This window comes from Eleutherodactylus coqui, chromosome 5 (assembly GCF_035609145.1).
Source record: "Eleutherodactylus coqui strain aEleCoq1 chromosome 5, aEleCoq1.hap1, whole genome shotgun sequence".
Classification (NCBI taxonomy): domain Eukaryota; kingdom Metazoa; phylum Chordata; class Amphibia; order Anura; family Eleutherodactylidae; genus Eleutherodactylus; species Eleutherodactylus coqui.
In genome coordinates this window covers 254,515,207-254,537,109 of record NC_089841.1, presented here as the reverse complement: position 1 = coordinate 254,537,109, position 21,903 = coordinate 254,515,207, and the positions used below count along the sequence as shown (strand labels likewise).

Here is a 21,903-nt window from a genome sequence, read left to right as displayed (position 1 = left end):
CACACCAATATAGGCTGTGGGTATAGAACGTATGCAGCAGGTATGCCTGTGCATGCGTACTTGCACTTGAAAAATAAGCGAGTAATATGCACACACATGTGAGTGAGCCCTTAGGGCTCCCACCCACTAGCGTTTTTTTACTGCGAAATTCGCAGCGTTTTTTTTTTCTGCAGGGGTCTTTGAGCTATGGGAGTTGTAAAGCTAAAATCGCGATTTCGCGGTAAATCGCGATTTTAGCTTTACAAGTCCCATAGACCCCCTGTAGAAAAAAAAACGTGCGAATTTCGCAGTGAAAAAAAACGCTAGTGGGTGGGAGCCCTTAGACTGTATACAGATGCTTGAGCGCCAATTGCACCCGAAAATCTTAATGACCTTCTATATCCAGTGATTGGCTGCAGCAGCCACACATCCTGCTCAGCAGCAACCATGAAGTACAGAGGGCAACCAAAACCGTCCATAGACGATAAACATCTGGGCAGTCTGCATCTATCTCTACATGGACATCTTAAAGTCCATGTAGGATTTACCCCATGGAACCCCTTCTTGCTCACACGATCACAGTGAGAAGGTGCTGCTGTTCCTTCAGCCTCCATCTCAGAGCTCAGGTATATTCTGCGGCCTCCCTTTAATGTAAGTCTGTGACCCAGCTGTCCCAAGACAGCTGATATCACAAAGCTTTCCCAGGAGACCCACAAAGACTCATCAGTGTGGTATCTGTGCATGTGATCTCAGTGGCAGTAAGTCACAGCTATCACAGTAAAGCTTATTGGCAAATAAACTTTTATAATATTTTTCAAAGCATGTCAAAAAGAGAGATAGCTATCGTGTTTCCCCAAAAATAAGACCCTGTCTTATATAAATTTTTGCTCCAAAAGAGGCACAGGGTCTTATTTTCGGGGGATGTATTATTATTATACTTACCTAGTAGGCACTGTCCCGGGCCCTCCCGCTGGTCCACGCAGTTCTGGCAGGCTTCCTTTGAGCTCTCAACCACTGACTGGAGATTGCTAGCTGGTAACGAGGTTTGTAAACCCTGTCTCCAGCAAGCATTTCTGCTGATTGGTTCGTCAGCGCTGCAGCTCACCCAAACACTGCGGCGCTCGAGGAACCAATCACAGCCATCACATTAAATGGCTGTGATTGGTTCATCAAGTGCTGCAGTGATTGGCTGAGCTGCAGCGATCAAGAATCAATCAGAGCAATTGCTTGCTGGAGACCGGGTTTACAAACCGGGGTCAGCACTGAGAACTGCAAGGAAGCCTGCTGAAACTGCAGTGAGCAGTGGAAGGGAAGCGGGCAGTGCCTGCTAGGTAAGTATTGCTTTCTTTTTTTTCATGTAGTGCAGCTAGGGCTTATATTCATAATAGGGCTTATATTTCAAACGCCCCCCTCAAAAAAAAATAGGGTAGGCTTATTTTAGGGGTAGGTCTTACTTTTGGGGAGACATGGTATGTGCAATCATTACATAAACTAACATTATCTGCTGCGGATTTTTCTATGCATATTCTGCATCTAAAACCACTTTAGAAATCTGTGGCTTAGATTTAGATTTCTGCCACATATTTTGCCACGGGGCACGGACAAAATCCGTGTGTGGAATCCCAATATGATTCCTCGCATATCCATAATCATATCGGGAATTCCACACATGGATTTTGCCTATTAAGATGGCTAAATGCTGTGCAAATCTGCAGCAGAAATATGTGGCTTAGCCAAGGATTTCTGCTATAGTTTTAGAGGCAGAATCCAAACAAAACAATCCACATCAAATTCCGCCATCTGAACATATCCTACAGTTTGGGCTACCATACATACAAAATTGGAATTATTCACACTAGAAAAAAGACGGTTAAAAGGCGATCAAATAACTATATATAAATACATGAGGGGACAATACAAGGATCTCTCCCATGATCTGTTTACACCCAGGACTGTGACGGTAACAAGAGGACATCCGCTACTTCACCACCAACACAGAAGGAGGTTCTTCATGGTAAGAGCAGTGAGACCGTGGAACTCTCTGTCTGAGGACGTAACATAGTAACATAGTTTGTAAGGCCAAATGAAGACAATGTCCATCTAGTGCAGCCTGTTTATCCTCCTGTGCTGTTGATGCAAAGAAAAACAAAAAAAACCCCAAGAGGCAGGAGCCAATTAGCCCCTTTGCGGGAAAAATTCCTTCCCGACCCCCTAATGGCAATCAGACTAATCCCTGGATCAACCCCTAATTTTTCCTACCTGCTGTGTACCCGGATTAACAGTTAACCTAAGATTTATATCCTGTATTATCCTTCCCCTCTAGAAAGACATCAAGTCCCCTTTTAAACTCCTCCATTGATTCTGCCATCACCTCATCCCCAGGCAGAGAGTTCCACAGTCTAACTGCTCTTACAGTAAAGAACCCCTTTCTATGTTGGTGATGAAACCTGCTTTCCTCTAGACATAGAGGATGCCCTCTCATTACCGTCGCAGTCCTAGGTGATGGTAAAATCCATAGAGGAATTTAAGAGGGGACTAGATGTTTTTTTAGAGTACTATAATATTTAAGGATATAGACATTAGGTGACCAGCGGGTTGTTGATCCGAAATGTTGATCCAGGGATTACCCCGGCTGTCATTATGGATTAGGGAAGAAATTTGTTCCCCCAGAATGAGGGTTAATTGGCTGCTTCCCACTGGGTTTTTTTACCTTTTTTGTGGATCAACAAGGGGGATGAAACTGGATGAACATTTGTCTTTGTTACTATGTATACATGGTGATTTTGCCTGAGATACAGACCATGTGGCCAAAGATGCAATGTAACCCGGTGACATCACAACATACTGCAAGTCAACGTGGTCGTGTTGTGGCTCACAAGTTGCAGCAACAATGACTTGCCAATCTGAAGAAATCCAAACTCTCTGGAATTCTTGTGATCAGCAGGTCCTTGTTATAGCAACTTGTGAGCCACAACATGACCACGTTGACTTGCATTATGTTGCAAGTGGAATGATACACATTATTGGAATACAAGGCTTAAAAAATACAACTTATTTATAAGAAAAAGACCTAAAAAAGGGGAGGAGGTGTTGCATTGTATGTTAGGAAAGCATTCATCTCCACAGAGGTTCTAGCTTCAGAGCATGGGAGTTCTGTAGAAACTTGGTAAGAATACAAGAAGAGAACAGAAAGGACACCATTGTAGGCATTTACTATAGGCCACCTGGACAAGCAGAAGATATTGATGACATCTTTCTACATCAGATGGCCAAGCTCTCAAAAAAGCATGACGTAGTAATTATAGGGGATTTTAACTATTCAGAAATTTCTCTCTCTCAGGTAAAAGTAACAGATCCAACAAATTTTTATCGGCTCTTGCTGACAACTTTATCTTCAAAAAGGTCGAAAAGAAAACAAGGGGATCTGCGATCTTGGACCTAATTCTTACCAACAGGGAGGAAATGGTTGAGAAAGTAAGGGTGGCTGGGACCTTAGGAGGCAGTGATCATGCTATCCTTGAATGTTGGATAAAAAGGGGAGGAAGACCTGAGAAAAGTCAAACCTCAAGGTTCGATTTCAGAAAAGCTGATTTTAATGCACTCAGAAAGAGGATAGGAAGAATCCAATGGCTGGATGTTCTTACGGAAAGAAATGTCCAAAAAGGTTGGGAAATATTGTGAAATGAGATTCTCAAAGCACAATCATTAACAATCCCTAAAAGAAGGAAGAATGGGAAGCATTTAAAGAGACCAGGATGGATGAACACAGAACTTGCAAATGGAAGAAAAATATGTTTATCAAATGGAAAGAGGGGGGAATATCTAAAGAAGAATATAATACAGTCTAAAAACTGTAGGGTAAGTGTCAGAAAAGTTAAAGCTGATAATAAGGTATTGATGCTTGCAACAGAGGCCAAAAGCAATAAAAAAGGATTTGGGGGTATATCAAAAGCAAAAGAAAAGTCAAAGATGCTATTGGATGCTTACAAGATGAAAATGGTGAATTGGTTAAGAATGATGTTGAGAAGGCCGAACTTTTAAATTCCTATTTTGTATCTGTTTTCTCTCAGAAAGTAAATGGAACATCAACTGATCTTCCCTGTGCTATTGGGGGAATAAAAGAATGTAGACCATCTATAAGCAGAGAGATGGTGAGGGAACAATTAGCTAACTTAAATAAATTCAAGTCTCAAGGTCCAGATGAATTACATCCTAGGATAGTAAAGGAAGCAGCGGAGGTAATTGCTGAACCACTCGCCATAACTTTTGAAAATTCTTGGAGAACAGGAGAAGTCACAGAAGATTGGAAAAGGGGAAATGTTGTCCCCTTTTTTTTTTTTTTAACTCGTTTTATTGAACTATATATTTTGTACATTGCATGAATAAACAACTTTAGTTACATCGTAGGCTCTTGTGGTTATATGTTTACACTTGAATACGTTACATTAACATATGCAGGTATTGAATACAGTGTGGTTGTATGTTTGCTCATGGTGTCAGTGGAGGTCCATAGTTTTCTCATGTTTTACCTGTTTGTTCCAGGAACATTTGCTCTTAGTAGGCTTTGGAATCGGTCTAGCGTAAATATTGTACTTGTCGATCCACACCATCTTCCCCATACTTTATCAAATTTTTCGGGGCATTTTCTATTTTTGTACACTATTTCTTCATATGGTAGGATGGCATTTACTATGTTCTGCCATTTTGAGAGGGTCGGGGGGCGTCTATCCATCCATCGCAGAGCTACTGCTTTGCGGGCATAAAAAAGTGTCTTAGTGAGAAATATCCTTCCGTGGTATTGCCACTGTTCTTCATCTAGGATGCCCAATAGGCATACTGCTGGGTCCTGTGGCACCGGTATACCCATCAGATGAGTTAGGAACTCTGTAATTTCTCCCCAATATGTGTAAATGTTGGGGCAGCTCCATATTAGATGGTTGAAGTTTGCATTGGGGGCTCTACATCTATGACATTGGTTTGTGGGTGTTCTATTCATTTTATGGAGTCTGATCGGTGTCAATGTTGTCCCTTTTTTAAAAAGAGGGAAGAAGGTGGATCCAGGAAACTACAGGTCTGTGAGCCTGACTTCTATACTGGGAAAGATATTTGAACAATTTATTAAACAGCATGTATGCAAGTACTTGGATGAAAATGGAGTAATTAATGAGAACCAGCATTTGTAGCAGAGTTTGTAACAAACAAGTCTTGCTAGATGAATCTAATTTCCTTCTATGACAGAATCACCGACTGGGTTGATCAGGTAAATGTGGTCGACATAGTATATCTTGACCTTAGTAAAACATTTGACAAAGTATCTCATACCATACATATTGAAAAAATGACCAAATATGGGATTGACAAGGCAACTGTTAGGTGGATTCACAACTGGCTGTGTGATCGTACTCAAAGAGTGGTCATAAATGGCTGCACATCCAAGTGGAAGAATGTATCAAGTGGGGTACTACAAGGCTCTGTCCTAGGCCCAGTGTTGTTCAACATTTTTATAAATGATCTGGAGGAGGGAATTGATGGGAAACTGATCAAATTTGCCAACGACACAGAGCTAGGAGGGATAGCCAACACTAGGGAACAGACAGAGAGTATTCAAAAAGATCTAGAAAAGCTTGAACAGTTGGCAGCAACTAACAGAATGGTATTTAGAGAAATGCAAAGTCCTATATCTGGGGAAAAAATGAAAAAAGCACATACAGAATGGGAGGAATTGAGCTAAGCAGCAGCACATGTGAAAAAGATTTGGGTCTTTAGATCATAGACTGAACATGAGTCAACAATGTGATGCAGCAGCCAAAAAGGCAAACACAATTCTGGGATGTATTAAGAGAAGCATAGAGTCTAGATCACATGAGGTAATTATCCCCTCTACTCTTCCGTGGGCTGCATTCCCACGAACGTATATCAGCTCGGTTTTCACGCCGAGCCGATATATGTCCTCCTCATCTGCAGGGGGGGGAGGATGGAAGAGCCAGGAGCAGGAACTGAGCTCCCGCCCCCTCTCTGCCTCCTCTCCGCCCCTCTGCACTATTTGCAATTAAAGGAGGCGGGACGGGGCGGGACTAAATGGGCAGAATTAGCCCCGCCCCTGCCCCGCCTCTCCCCATTGCAAATAGTGCAGAGGGGCGGAGAGGAGGCAGAGAGGGGGCGGGAGCTCAGTTCCTGCTCCTGGCTCTTCAATCCTCCTCCCCCTGCAGATGAGGAGGACGTATATCGGCTCGGCCTGAAAACCGAGCTGATATACGTTCGTGGGAATGCAGTCTTAGTCAGACCTCATCTGGAATACTGTGTCCAATTCTGGGTATCCCACTTTAAAAAAAGACATAGACAAACTGGAGCAAGTTCAGAGAAGTTACCAAGATGGTGAGCGGTCTACAAATCATGTCCTATGAGGAATGGTTAAAGCATCTGTGAAGAGCAGAGGAGACTTAATAGCTGTCTACAAATATCTGAAGGGCTGTCACAGTACAGAGGGATCAGCCCTATTCCCATTTGCACAAGGAAAGACTAGAAGCAATGGGATGAAACTGAAAGGGAGGAGACACAAATTAGATATTAGGAAAAACTTTCTGACAGTGAGGGTGATCAATGAGTGGAACAGGTTGCCATGGGAGGTGGTGAGTTCTCCTTCAATGGAAGTGTTCAAACAAAGGCTGGACAAATATCTGTCTGGGATGATTTAGTGAATCCTGAACTGAGCAGGGGGATCAGATGACCCCGGAGGTCACTTCCAACTCTACCATTCTATGATTCTATGACTACAATCTCTGGCCACAGAACCTGTTGCCTTGCAGTACTATCCTAAAACACAGATACATTTAGACCCTTTCTTTTGACTGTATAGATGTACAGAAGGTACTTGATGGCATTTATAGGGTGAAAATCCAGACAGTGGGCTGCTTTTACTCCTAGGGCACATCGCGAAAATAAAAAATTTGGGAATTAATCCTTAAAACTGTAGTATTTCATTTTTATGGCCCAATGTTAAAAGAATTCAGCAAAACACCTATGGGGTCCAAACACTCCCTACATCCCCTGGTAAATTCCTTTAGAGGTAAAGTTTCAAAAATGGGGTCACTTTTGGGCTCCTTCCTGTGCTAGGACCTTAGGGGGCTCTGCAAATGCAATAGGGCATCTAAAAATTATTTCAGTCCCTCATGAAAATGAAACACTTGGGGCTGTCCCTGTGTTCTATTGAAAAAAATTGGAATTTTTCATTTTCATCTTCATTTTCACGACCCAATACTAACAACTTCCACAAAAGACTTGTGGGATCAAAATGCTCACTACATCTCTTGATAAATTCCTTGAGGGCCCTAGTTTCCAAAATGTGGTCTTTTGAGTGGTGCTTCTTATATCTTGGCTTCTCAAGGTCTCGGCAAACTTGAAATGGTGCCTGAAAAATGTCCCAATGAAAGGGAGGCCCCAAAATCCATAAGGATCTCCTTCATTTCTGAGGCCTGTGTTGGAGTCAAGTTACACACTGGGGCCACATGTGGGATATTCCCGCAAGCTTTCTCTATGCCACCATCTATATGCATTTCATTCTTATCTTCATTAAAAGACTTTCTTAAGTTAAAACATGTTGCATCACAGACATTGTCATTCATTCACTAAATAAGATTTGGGTTGACTTAATCCATTTTTCTGACTTCTTCACCTACGTTCTTGAAGATTTGACATCGGAATGCATTTCTGTTTTTCTCTTCAGTCTTTCCGGGATTGCATTGGTACCTTCCCTGTCTGACATCCCTATTATGAGTTTATATGTATTATGTATATTGGCCCAATTTAAAGCAAGGTAAGGTTGCTCCACATTGGTTAGACACAGGCTTGTCTTTTTATGCAGTGTGTGTTGATGTATAACTATGTATATATGGGTATTGATGTTGGATCCTGACCACCAGTGTTCAGACAGCTCCATTGTCGCATACTCTACACATGATTAGCTTTCCACCGGTTAATTCCGTCCTTGATCTTTTCTTTTTCTTCATTTTCTTCTCCTTTGCTTTTTGCCTTAAAGCAGTAGACCCCAAATAATTTATACTTCTTACTAGGAAACCCTAGGTTCCTCACCCCTGGCTCTTCTCCTCCACACCTTTGCCGAGGATTTACAATGGGGTAGCGGACGCTGCCATCACCGAGCCATCCAGCTTCACATTTGTCCAAAAGTTGCAGTTTCCAGGCCGCATAAAGTTGACCGACTTTGGCTAATGTATCACCGTTTTTCTCACAGGATCTTGTTGCTTCTGGAAAACTCATTTTGTGAAATGTCTTCAGGAAATAAACTTTGCCTAAAACAAACATATATATATACAGATTAGACACACAAACACATACACATTAATAAAGAAAAGCGATATCTTGCCATTCATTACTACTTATTGCCTAAGAGAGCATGGTAGATCCCTAGATATTCTTGACATCTTGAGATGTCAGTCACTGGAATTGCTGTCTCTGGGGTCAAACGATTGGCATATGTAGGAAAATTCAGTCAAACACACTGGATGCTAGTTCTGACTGAGTGTAGCAGCTTTTATGTTTCACACAACACAGCAAGGTAATCTCATAGTAATACATAGACCAAAAAAACCAACCCAGGCCATCTGGCCACTCGCTAAACATATATTTCCCTAGCTATCAGCTCAATAATACCAATACATTCTTGCTGGCTCCCACAGGCCATCTTACTTAAAAGCTGTCTTCACACATAGTGTAAATGCTGTAGAATTTCCACAGTGGATTTTGCAGAATTTGCAGTACAAGACGTGGAGCAGAATTCAAAAATTTTAACACGGAGTGGAAAATTTCCACACCAAATCCGCAATGTTTTTGAAAAACCCTGTGGATTCTAAGGGACCTTTCACATGGCATGGAATTACGACTGCAGGAGGCAACCAAATTGGTCACTGTGGAATTCCACACTGAAATCTACAGTTCTAAGGGCGGCTTCAGACGGACATGTATGCATGTGCATTGGGCAGAGAATAGAGCCCACTTATTTCATTCTCACGGCTCTTTTTTGCTTGCGCATTTTTCTCGCACGAAATAAATGCAACATACTCTTTTCTTGTGGGCTTTTGTCCCCCGAAGGTCCTCATAGGAGTCCATGGGGGTTCGCAATAGGGCACATATATGTGTGTGGGTATGCGCAAAACACTGCACTTTACTGCGAACACCAGCACCTAATTTGGCTTAATAGCCATTTAAGTCAGGGCGGGGGTGACTCCTCAGTCCATGTCAATGAGTAGTGCCTGTGCAAATGTGCGCAGTATTTGTGCGGGCACACAGAAATCCCTCCTTACAGAGCAAATACGTTGTGCTGGAGCGAACGTTTTTGCATTTACACTCGTTTGAAGCCGCCCTAAGCACTCCTCCACGCGGGCATTATCATGCACGCTTTTGCGCACACAAAATTTGCACATACAATACACAGAGAATAAGATCCATTGATTTCAATAGGTTCATTCACTGTGCGTATTTTTCTGCGCAAAAAAAAATTCTAAATATACTGTATTTTCCAGTGCATTTGCACGATGCGCAAGGAGATGCATGACAGGTTGCGTTATGCCGCTGGAAAAAGTACACATCTGGAACTTATTAGACTGATTGGCCATTTAACTCGTTGCATCTTTGTTTGCTGCAAATGAATATGCCTTGGGCACAAAAAGTACAGCAAAGTACGCCACTGCGGACACAAAAAAGAATCATTCATTCTGCAAAAATGCAGCACTCCGACGTGCGCAAATATGCATACGCTCTTGTGAAGGGGCCTGAACTGCCAATTTTGATGCAGAATTGCAGGCAGTTTTTAAGCCATTTTCAATTTTGCATCAAAATCAGCAAATGCCTATGAATTTTGATGTGGAATTTACCGCTGCTGGTAGCGCATTGTACAGCCTATTCCGTCTGGTGTGAAAGGTTCCCAGAATCTGCAGCATGACTACTTATGTTGTGGATTTTAACCCTTCACATCTACATCACATCACACTACAAAAACTGCAGCTAAATCTGCACATGAATGGGTCGGGCCCCGCATGCAGAATTCCAACAGCGAAATTTGACACGGTGCCCAGCCTGCTTACCTGTCCGCCAACGTCTCCATCTTCTCCTATTCTCTCAATGTGCCGGGTGGCACATGCACAGTACAAGGGATGCCGCGCCGGCGCTATGGCGATGACATGGCCTCTTGAGCTGCAAATGTGCAGGCCGGCGTATGTGCAGTTGAGAGGACGCTGTGCCATCGCCATAGCGATGACGCAGCTCCTGCGACCATTCTGCAATGATGATTGCGGAATGGCCGCGGAACGGACGGTTTCCATTGACTTCAATGAAAGCCGGCCGTACGTATCCGGCTTCCATTGACTTCAATTGGAGCCGGCTGTGCGTATCTGGTGGCAAATCGCAACATGCTGCGATTTCTTTCCAGCAAGCGGAAAATCTCAATCGATTTCCGCTCGTGGGCGGGGAATCACGTTTTTCCATAGCATGCTATGGGCTGGATTTGCTGCGAAATCCGGAGGCGGAATCCTGCACCGGACTCAATGCAATGCAAATCCAACCTATGGCCTCCTGTGTGCAGGAGGCCTTAGGTTGCGGGTTTTGCCCCTGGCTTTGTGGTGTATTTGCTGCAGATTTTTCGCTGTAGAATGTCCGCAATTAATAAGTCAAGTGTGAAGGCAGCCAAAGAACCAGTCCAGGTGGCTAATTCATTAGACAGTCCAGTTTTTCTTAAAGGGGTCTTCCAGGGAGAATACTACTGATGACCCATGCTCAGGATAGGTCATCAATAGTTGATCGGCTGGGGTTCGTCAGCTAAGCGGGCGCATGTTGTCAGTGGCGCAAATACACAGAGGTCGGAGAGGAAGCAGCGGGAGTCTCCACACCGACCTCCTTGTAGTGACCTGCGCTTGTAACTGCAGGCACGGCTCACATTAAAATCAACGAGTGCTGTGCCTGTAGTTAACAAGCGCCGGCCACTATACGGAGGTCAGCGTGGAAACGTCCGCTGCTTACGCTCTGACCCCTGTGTATTTGCAGCGCTGTCAGCAGGCGCACAATCAACTGATCAGTGGGGGGTCTATGTGTGGGAAAGATCGGGTGGTGCCTATCTTCCCGGGGTCATTTTCAAACTCTTGCGCTCTGGCATGGAGTTTAAAAACCCGGCGAAGGGGAAGAAATTACCCTTGTTCAGGTGCACCTCCGCTTCGTAGCGGTGAGCATAGTCGCTCCTGCAGCAGTGTGTTTTTTCCCTTTATGGCTCCAATTGATACACACTGCATTTTTACATCGATGGTGATGCTGCCTGAATATTTCGGAGGTTTGGAAGATTCTGAGACCGAGTCACAAGGGCGTAAGAATATTTACACACATTTGCGCTGCGTATTTGTGCAATGATCATTGGGTCTTTGCACACTTCTGTACATCCCGTGTTTCCCAAAAAGTACTAGGGCTTATTTTCGGGTCATGTCTTATTATACTTACCTAGCAGGCTCGGTCCATGTCCCTCCCACTGCTCTCCGGAGCTCCGACGCGCTTCATGCAGTCCTTGGCTGCCCACAAAAGATCACTTCCTGGTTATGGGATTCAAACTCTGATTGACTGAGCAGCGCTTGAAAACCAGTCAATGCAGCGCGTGATGAACCAATGCGATGGCTTCATCGAGGACTGCATTGATTGACTGAGCAGCGATCGAAGAACTAATCACAGCCAACGTGTTGTGGAGGCAGGATTTATGAATTGGTGGAGCCAAGGCATTGAATGGCCAGTTCATAAATCCCACCTCCAGAGAGCAGCGGGAGGGACCTGGACCAAGCCTGCTTGGTAATGTATTTCTTTTTGTAAGGAAATGCAGCTGGGGCTTATTTTCAGGGTAGGCCTTATATTTCAAGTCTCCCCAAAAATTCCGAAATATCAGGTTAGGTCTTATTTTCTGGGAAAACAGGGTATTTTACAGTATTTTTTATGCACGTATGCCCTGCATATTTGCGCTCACAAAAAACATGCAAGCATGCTGCCTTTGATTTCAATGGTCATTTAAGTTTAAGATAGGCTAAGTCCAGCTTCACACGGGTGTATTTGCGCACACAAAATTTACCCACGCAATGCGTAGTGAATAGAACCCATTAATTTCAACGGGTTCATTCACATGCACGTCTTTTCCTGCGCATTTTGGTTGTGCAAAAACCAAAGCATGCTCTATTTAACAAAACTCCCCATAGAAAACAATGGTGATGTGTAAATACGTGCGCAATATCCTAGGAGATGAGTGAAACGCTGCGTAATTGCACAGGAAAAATACCACGTTTGGAACCCATCGGACTAATTAGCCGTTTCAATGGCTGGGGCATCGGGGCGTATCTTTTTGTGCGTAAAATTGCACATGACTTGCGCACACAAAAGTACAATAACTTATGCCAATGCACGTGCAAAAAAGCAACGTTTGATCTGCAAAATCGTAGCACACATGTGCGCTCAAATACACATATACTTGTATGAAGCTGACCTAATTGGTGCATAATAACCAAAATAGGACATGCTGTGTTTTTTTTCGAACGACCAAAATGCGCTTGCAAAAAATGCCCATGTGACTGAACCCACTGAAATTCACTGCGTGTTCAGCGCACAAATTTTGCATGCGCAATACTTGGCGCAAATGTATTGGCCGAAGCAATCCCTCCTAATGCATCCTCTGTATATCATAAGCAGAATACTCATCCTTACAAAAACAGATGCATGGATTCCTGAATACACTGCAGTAAGGCATAAGGACTGCAGTACATTACATTATCTAAGCACCCTCCAAGGTCTCACAGCTCAACATTCTACAAAGCTTCTGAGATTCATCATTTCCCAAGCTACTAATGCGTGATCATAAGACGGTCCGGCGGCGGCGGCGAGGAGATGCTGAGCGCAGCAATATTATACCACAAATAAAATTATATTGATTATCACATACTTGGACAAAAACTCCAATATTCTTGGATTTACATGAAGTGTAATGTAATGTGAGCTGCAGCTGAAGGAGGACAAGAAGGCCAGAAGCGATCTGCCCAGTTAACTCTTTCTTTACTCAAAGGATATAGCAGACACACTTGAACTGTAATATCTTAAAGTCTAGTTTCAAATGGTCGATCGCGATTTTGCCGCAGTGAAATCACATCTTTGTTCCCATGATTTTTGGGCGTCAGCAATGCTATTTTTCTTAGAATAATCTCGCATCACATTGCTGCTGCCCACAATAAAAACACGTGAATTTTAATTGCGAAAGTCAATAGGACTTTCCAATGTTAAAATCGTGTCACCTTTTCATTGTATCACATTGTTGATTGTGTAAGCCCGAACACTCCCAAGAATCACACAAAAATTAAATGTGCGCGGACGTTGACGGCGAGGCGGGAACAGGCGGAGACCGCCCTTGGCATATTGGCAGCAGCCGACACAGGTACTTCACACCTTGAAAGAAACAACGACTACAAAGTAAGATCGAGGGGGCAACCCCACAGACAAACTCTTAGAGTTACCCATTTTTCCCCTACCCCTCCTTTCCTACCCCCATCCCCTTCCTACTTATGTTATATTATGCAATATGTTTACACAGAACGAATGCTATCATTGTACCTCACGTAGCTTCCTAATGTTCAGTTAAATACACCAGACTGAGAAGTAAAGAGGTCCAGCCATGGTAGACCGACGCTAGACGAGCAAGTACAGTTATGACTATGGACCCATCTGAATACAGAAAACTCATTGTCTGGATGTTACTTGTTGTAATAATACGGTCTTTAAAGAATATGGAAAAAACTTTTTTCAATAAAGACATGTTAAAAAAAAAAATTTAATGTGCAAAACACAGAGAATAGAACTAGAGATGAGCGAGCACGTTCGTTTAAGGCTGATGCTCGAGCAAGCATCGGTCTTTTTGAGTAACTGATTCCTCATCCGAGCACCATGCGGGGGGGGGGGGGCAGCAGGGGCGAGAGAGAGATCTGTCACACTCTCACCCCCCCCACCCCCACCCCTGCATGGTGCTCGGACAAGTAATCGCTTGAGCATCAGCCTTAAAAGAGCGAGCACGCTCATCTCTAAATAGAACCCATTGATTTCATTGGATTTATCCACATTCTTTTTTTTTTGCACGCACCTTTCTTTCACAGAGAAAATACAGACTGCTCCTTTTTTTGCACATTATATGCATCAAAGGACCCCAGACAAATCTATGGGGGTGAGCAAATGCGCCTCCAATATACAACATTATGCTTAAAATACACCACAAAACAGCAGGGAAAGGAACACATCTAAATCTCATTAGGTTAAATAGCCTTTTAAATCAGGATTGGTGGATGTGCTGCACCCATGTGAACATGCCCTGCATGTGCAAAAAAGTACAGTAAAATGCGCAAATATATGCGCAAAGTGCCTCATTCATAGTGTAAATAGCATGCGCAATTGCACATACGCCCATGTGAAGGGCCCTTACTGCATGTACCTGTACTTTAAATACCGCTAGCAGAATTGCATCTCCAACCGCAGCTGTAGCGGGCGGGAGTCGCCTATCAAGGACAGCCAATATCCGCCATGTATACTGTGGGCTCGGCTTCTCAGAACACTTCCTACTAGAGATGAGCGAACACTAGAGATGAGCGAGCACCAAAATGCTCGGGTGCTCGTTACTCGGGACGAAATTATCGCGATGCTCGAGGGTTCGTTTCGAGTAACGAACCCCATTTAAGTCAATGGGCGACCCGAGCATTTTTGTATATCGCCGATGCTCGCTAAGGTTTCCATTTGTGAAAATCTGGGCAATTCAAGAAAGTGATGGGAACGACACAGCAACGGATAGGGCAGGCGAGGGGCTACATGTTGGGCTGCATCTCAAGTTCCCAGGTCCCACTATTAAGCCACAATAGCGGCAAGAGTGCCCACCCCCCCCTCCCAACAACTTTTACTTTTGAAAAGCCCTCATTAGCAATGCATACCTTAGCTAAGCACCACACTACCTCCAACAAAGCACAATCACTGCCTGCTGGACACTCCGCTGCCACTTCTCCTGGGTTACATGCTGCCAACCCCCCCCTCCCCTCCCACACGACGCAGTGTCCACAGCGAACACCAAAGTGTCCCTGCGCAGCCTTCAGCTGCCCTCATGCCACACCACCCTCATGTCTATTTAGAAGTGCATCTGCCATGAGGAGGAACCGCAGGCACACACTGCAGAGGGTTGGCACGGCTAGGCAGCGACCCTCTTTAAAAGGGGCAGGACGATAGCCCACAATGCTGTACAGAAGCAGTGAGAAATATATTCCTGTGCCACCGCCATCAGGAGCTGCACACGTGGGCATAGCAATGGGGAACCTATGTGCCACACACTATTCATTCTGTCAAGGTGTCTGCATGCCCCAGTCAGACCGCGGTTTTTTATAAATAGTCACAGGCAGGTACAACTCCGCAATGGGAATTCCGTGTGCACCCACAGCATGGGTGGCTCCCTGGAACCCACCGGCGGTACATACATATATCCCATTGCAGTGCCCATCACAGCTGAGGTAACGTCCGATTAAATGCAGGTGGGCTTTTGCCCACACTGCATGCCCCAGTCAGACTGGGGTTCTTTAGAAGTGGACACATGCAGTTACAACTCCGTGTGGACCGACAGCATGGGTGGGTGCCAGGAAGCCACCAGCGGTACATAAATATATCCCATTGCATTGCCCATCACAGCTGAGGTAATGTCATGTTAAATGCAGGTGGGCTTCGGCCCACACTGTATGCCCCAGTCAGACTGGGGTTCTTTAGAAGTGGACACATGCAGTTACAACTCCGTGTGGACCGACAGCATGGGTGGGTGCCAGGAAGCCACCGGCGGTACATAAATATATCCCATTGCTGTGCCCATCACAGCTGAGGTAACGTCCGATTAAATACAGGTGGGCTTCGGCCCACACTGCATGCCCCACTCAGACTGGGGTTCTTTAGAAGTAGACACATGCAGTTACAACTCCCTGTGGACCCACAGCATGGGTGGCTCCCTGGAACCCACCGGCGGTACATAAATATATCCCATTGCAGTGCCCAGCACAGCTGATGTAACGTCAGCTTTAATGCAGGTGGGCAAAAAATTAATTGGATTACACTGTAGGCGAGGGCCCAAAAAATTGGTGTACCAACAGTACTAATGTACGTCAGAAAAATTTCCATGCCCAACCAAGAGGGCAGGTGAAACCCATTAATCGCTTTGGTTAATGTGTCTTAATTTGTAACTAGGCCTGTAACTAGGCCAATAAAAATTGGTTCAGGTGAAAGTTTCAACGCTTTAATGAGCATTGAAACGTATAAAAATTGTTTACAAAAATTATATGACTGAGCCTTGTGGGCCTAAGAAAAATTGCCCGTTCGGCGTGATTACGTCAGGTTTCAGGAGGAGGAGGATGAATATTATACACAGATTGATGAAGCTAAAAGGTCCACGTTTTTGATGGTGATAGAGAACAATGCTTCCATCCGCGGGTGCAGCCTACGTATTGTTTAGGTATCGCTGCTGTCCGCTGGTGGAGAAGAGAAGTCTGGGGAAATCCCGGCTTTGTTCATCTTGATGAGTGTAAGCCTGTCGGCACTGTCGGTTGACAGGCGGGTACGCTTATCTGTGATGATTCCCCCAGCCGCACTAAACACCCTCTCTGACAAGACGCTAGCCGCAGGACAAGCAAGCACCTCCAGGGCATACAGCGCAAGTTCAGGCCACGTGTCCAGCTTCGACACCCAGTAGTTGTAGGGGGCAGAGGCGTCACGGAGGACGGTCGTGCGATCGGCTACGTATTCCCTCACCATCCTTTTACAGTGCTCCCGCCGACTCAGCCTTGACTGGGGAGCGGTGACACAGTCTTGCTGGGGAGCCAGAAAGCTGTCGAAGGCCTTAGAGAGTGTTCCCCTGCCTGTGCTGTACATGCTGCCTGATCTCTGCGCCTCCCCTGCTACCTGGCCCTCGGAACTGCGCCTTCGGCCACTAGTGCTGTCGGATGGGAATTTTACCATCAGTTTGTCCGCCAGGGTCCTGTGGTATAGCATCACTCTCGAACCCCTTTCCTCTTCGGGTATGAGAGTGAAAAGGTTCTCCTTATACCGTGGGTCGAGCAGTGTGTACACCCAGTAATCCATAGTGGCCAGAATGCGTGTAACGCGAGGGTCACGAGAAAGGCATCCTAACATGAAGTCAGCCATGTGTGCCAGGGTACCTGTACGCAACACATGGCTGTCCGCACTAGGAAGATCACTTTCAGGATCCTCCTCCTCCTCAGGCCATACACGCTGAAAGGATGACAGGCAAGCAGCATGGGTACCCTCAGCATTGGGCCAAGCTGTCTCTTCCCCCTCCTCCTCATCCTCCTCATGCTCCTCCTCCTCCTCCTCAACGCGCTGAGATATAGACAGGAGGGTGCTCTGACTATCCAGCGACATACTGTCTTCCCCCGCCTCTGTTTCCGAGCGCAAAGCGTCTGCCTTTATGCTTTGCAGGGAACTTCTCAAGAGGCATAGCAGAGGAATGGTGACGCTAATGATTGCAGCATCGCCGCTCACCATCTGGGTAGACTCCTCAAAGTTTCCAAGGACCTGGCAGATGTCTGCCAACCAGGCCCACTCTTCTGTAAAGAATTGAGGAGGCTGACTCCCACTGCGCCGCCCATGTTGGAGTTGGTATTCCACTATAGCTCTACGCTGCTCATAGAGCCTGGCCAACATGTGGAGCGTAGAGTTCCACCAAGTGGGCACGTCGCACAGCAGTCGGTGCACTGGCAGATGAAACCGATGTTGCAGGGTGCGCAGGGTGGCAGCGTCCGTGTGGGACTTGCAGAAATGTGCGCAGAGCCGGCGCACCTTTCCGAGCAGGTCTGACAAGCGTGGGTAGCTTTTCAGAAAGCGCTGAACCACCAAATTAAAGACGTGGGCCAGGCACCGACCATGCCCGGTTGGAGGCTCAGCGGCGCAAGCCAGCGGTCGGTCTGCTCTGTCAGACCCTGCAGCAGTTCGTGGGCCGTGTGCCTCTTCTCTCCTAAGCTGAGTATTTTCAGCACGGCCTGCTGATGCTTGCCCACCGCTGTGCTGCCACGCCGCGTGACACCGACTGCTGGCGACGTGCTGCTGCTGACACATCTTGATTGCGAGACAGAGATTGCGTAGGAGGAGGAGGGTGGTTTAGTGGAGGAAGCATACACCGCCGCAGATACCACCACCGAGCTGGGGCCCGCAATTCTGGGGGTGGGTAGGACGTGAGCGGTCCCAGGCTCTGACTCTGTCCCAGCCTCCACTAAATTCACCCAATGTGCCGTCAGGGAGATATAGTGGCCCTGCCCGCCTGTGCTTGTCCACGTGTCCGTTGTTAAGTGGACCTTGGCAGTAACCGCGTTGGTGAGGGCGCGTACAATGTTGCGGGAGACGTGGTCGTGCAGGGCTGGGACAGCACATCGGGAAAAGTAGTGGCGACTGGGAACTGAGTAGCGCGGGGCCGCGACCGCCATCATACCTTTGAAAGCCTCCGTTTCCACAACCCTATACGGCAGCATCTCCAGGCTGATAAATTTGGCTATGTGCATGTTTAACGCTTGAGCGTGCGGGTGCGTGGCGGCGTACTTGCGCTTGCGCTCCAACACTTGCACTAGCGACGGCTGGACGGTGCGCTGAGAGACATTGCTGGATGGGGCCGAGCACAGCGGAGGTGAGGGTGTGGGTGCAGGCCAGGAGACGGTAGTGCCTGTGTCCTGAGAGGGGGGTTGGATTTCAGTGGCAGGTTGGGGCACAGGGGGAGAGGCAGCGGTGCAAACCGGAGGCGGTGAATGGCCTTCGTCCCACCTTGTGGGGTGCTTGGCCATCATATGCTGGTGGTGGTGAGGCTGGTGGTGGTGGCTCCCCGGCTGATCTTGGCGCGACAAAGGTTGCACACCACTGTTCGTCGGTCGTCTGCACTCTCAGTGAAAAACTGCCAGACCTTTGAGCACCTCGGCCTCTGCAGGGTGGCATGGCGCGAGGGGGCGCTTTGGGAAACAGTTGGTGGATTATTCGGTCTGGCCCTGCCTCTACCCCTGGCCACCGCACTGCCTCTTTCAACCTGCCCTGCTGCTGCACTTGCCTCCCCCTCTGAAGACCTGTCCTCAGTAGGCTTAGCAAACCAGGTGGGGTCAGTCACCTCATCGTCCTGCTGCTCTTCCTCCGAATCCTCTGTGCGCTCCTCCCTCGGACTTACTCCAATTACTACTACCTGAGTGATAGACAACTGTGTCTCATCGTCATCGTCCTCCTCACCCACTGAAAGCTCTTGAGACAGTTGCCGGAAGTCCCCAGTCTCATCCCCCGGACCCCGGGAACTTTCCAAAGGTTGGGCATCGGTCACGACAAACTCCTCCGGTGAGAGAGGAACCATTGCTGGCCATTCTGGGCAGGGGCCCGGGAACAGTTCCTGGGAGTCTGCCTGCTCCTCAGAATGTGTCATTGTAATGGAGTGAGGAGGCTGGGAGGAAGGAGGAGCAGCAGCCAGAGGATTCAGAGTTGCAGCAGTGGACAGCACAGAATTCTGGGTGGTCGATAGATTGCTGGATGCACTTTCTGCCATCCACGACAGGACCTGCTCACACTGCTCATTTTCTAATAAAGGTCTACCGCGTGGACCCATTAATTGTGAGATGAATGTGGGGACGCCAGAAACGTGCCTCTCTCCTAATCCCGCAGCAGTCGGCTGCGATACACCTGGATCAGGAGCTCGGCCTGTGCCCACACCCTGACTTGGGCCTCCGCGTCCTTGCCCGCGTCCACGTCCTCTAGGCCTACCCCTACCCCTCAGCATGCTGTATTACCAGTAGTGCAGAAACAGAATGCTGTAATTAAATGTGCCGCTTATTGGCCTGTGGTTGGAGGCTGACTATCCTTACGGAACGCACAGCAGAGCCAGGAAACAATTTTGCGCACGCCTGTAGTGAGACGTAGGTGCGTATGACTGAGCTAGTGGAATTCACAGCGCAGAAGCAGTCAAGTGGCCAAAGGCCAGTAGTAGGCCTTAAGTATTTTGCTTCTATTTTTTTTAAATGCTGAGCTGATACAGCAGACAGATACTGTAGGCAGCATATAATATTATGTATACTGTTTCCCTCTGGCGGGATGACAGCGCCGATGTAACAGAGACAGCAGATCCAGGAAACAATTTTGCGCAAGCCTGCTGTAACGCTTAGCTGCGTATTAATTAGGACTACTACCCCCAGCAGATAGATACTGTAGGCAGCGTATAATATTATGTATACTCTTTCCCTCTGGCGGGATGACGGCGATCATGTAACAGAGACAGCAGATCCAGGAAACAATTTTGCGCAAGCCTGCTGTAACGCTTAGCTGCGTATTAATTAGGACTACTACCCCCAGCAGATAGATACTGTAGGCAGCGTATAATATTATGTATACTGTTTCCCTCTGGCGGGATGATGGCGATCATGTAACAGAGACAGCAGATCCAGGAAACAATTTTGCGCAAGCCTGCTGTAACGCTTAGCTGCGTATTAATTAGGACTACTACCCCCAGCAGACACGCAGTAAACTGAAGACGGTCACAGGCAGCCCAAATATAGTATTTTTCCCAAATTTTTTGGAAAAAGCCCACTGCCTATATAGCCTGAATATCTCTTTCCCTGCCTCACCAGTACTGGCCCTATACTCTGTACAATGACTGCAGACTGCGGACGCAATGCTCTGCACGGCCGATATACAAAAAAAAAAAATTGTGCAACACTGCTAAAAGCAGCCTCAACAGTACTGCACACGGTCAGATGTGGCCCTAAGAAGGACCGTTGGGGTTCTTGAAGCCTAAAATAACTCCTAACACTCTCCCTATAGCAGCTCCGGCACCAGCAGCACTTTCCCTGATCTCTGTCAGAATGCATCTGTGGCGAGCCGCGGGAGGGGCCGATTTATATACTCGGGTGACACCTGATCTCGCCAGCCACTCACTGCAGGGGGGTGGTATAGGGCTTGAACGTCGCAGGGGGAAGTTGTAATGCCTTCCCTGTCTTTCTATTGGCCAGAAAAGTGTGCTAACGTCCCAGAGATGAAAGTGAAAGTAACTCGAACATCGCGTGGTACTCGCCTCTAGTAACGAGCATCTCGAACACGCTAATACTCGAACGAGTATCAAGCTCGGACGAGTACGTTCGCTCATCTCTAGCGAGCACCCAAATGCTCGGGTCCGTGTTATTCGAGCTTTTCATAAAATTTGAGAGCTCTACTCGAGGAACGAACCCCATTGACTACAATGGGAGACTTGAGCATTTTTGTATGTGGGATACTGGGTGACGAGCTTTTCTTTCTGGAAGGAAATACAAAAACAAACAGCAATTCAACCATGTTTTTTGCATGATAAATTTTGCATTGTTCTTTGTGTTGCATTAATAACACATTTACTTTTATTCTGTAGTTCAGTACAAACACGTTGACTTCAAATATATATTTTAGGCACATGACCAAAAAAATACTGGATAGATTGTATATTTCACCAAGGTGCCTAAGCAAGGAGAAATGAAGAATCCAGGAGGGATGGTGTACTCAGCAAGCTTAGTTTGCGGTATCATTATATAAGTAAGTTACAGGCTGCAATTTTTTTGGAGTGATGGGTGGGTTGGCAGTGGGACCCATCACTCCCTCTCCCAGTCCAATATGGGATTTTCTGGAGTTACACTGTCGACCAACCTGCTGGGTTCCAGATGTTTGACCTCTTCCAATCGGTCAAAAAATGGAACCAGATATCTGCATGCCAGACCAGATTGTGGAAAGGCTTGTGGTTGATGGCTACACATGTGCTCTCCCTGTGAAGCTGCAATGCTGTGCTGGTCATAGAGACACAACAGGCGCCAACCAGCTCACTGATCTTGTGGACAAATTCAT

At 46.5% G+C, this 21,903-nt stretch overlaps 1 protein-coding gene across 1 annotated transcript in view; it reads right to left on the bottom strand.

Annotated features, from left to right (window-relative positions):
• Positions 1-7,926: 7,926 nt before the first annotated feature.
• HAPLN4 (hyaluronan and proteoglycan link protein 4) overlaps positions 7,927-21,903 on the bottom strand; it is a 36,642-nt gene continuing 22,665 nt past the window's right edge. The window contains exon 5 of the mRNA XM_066605037.1: positions 7,927-8,285. Within this exon, the coding sequence (XP_066461134.1) occupies positions 7,927-8,285 (359 nt within the window). The remainder of the gene's footprint in view (positions 8,286-21,903) is intronic.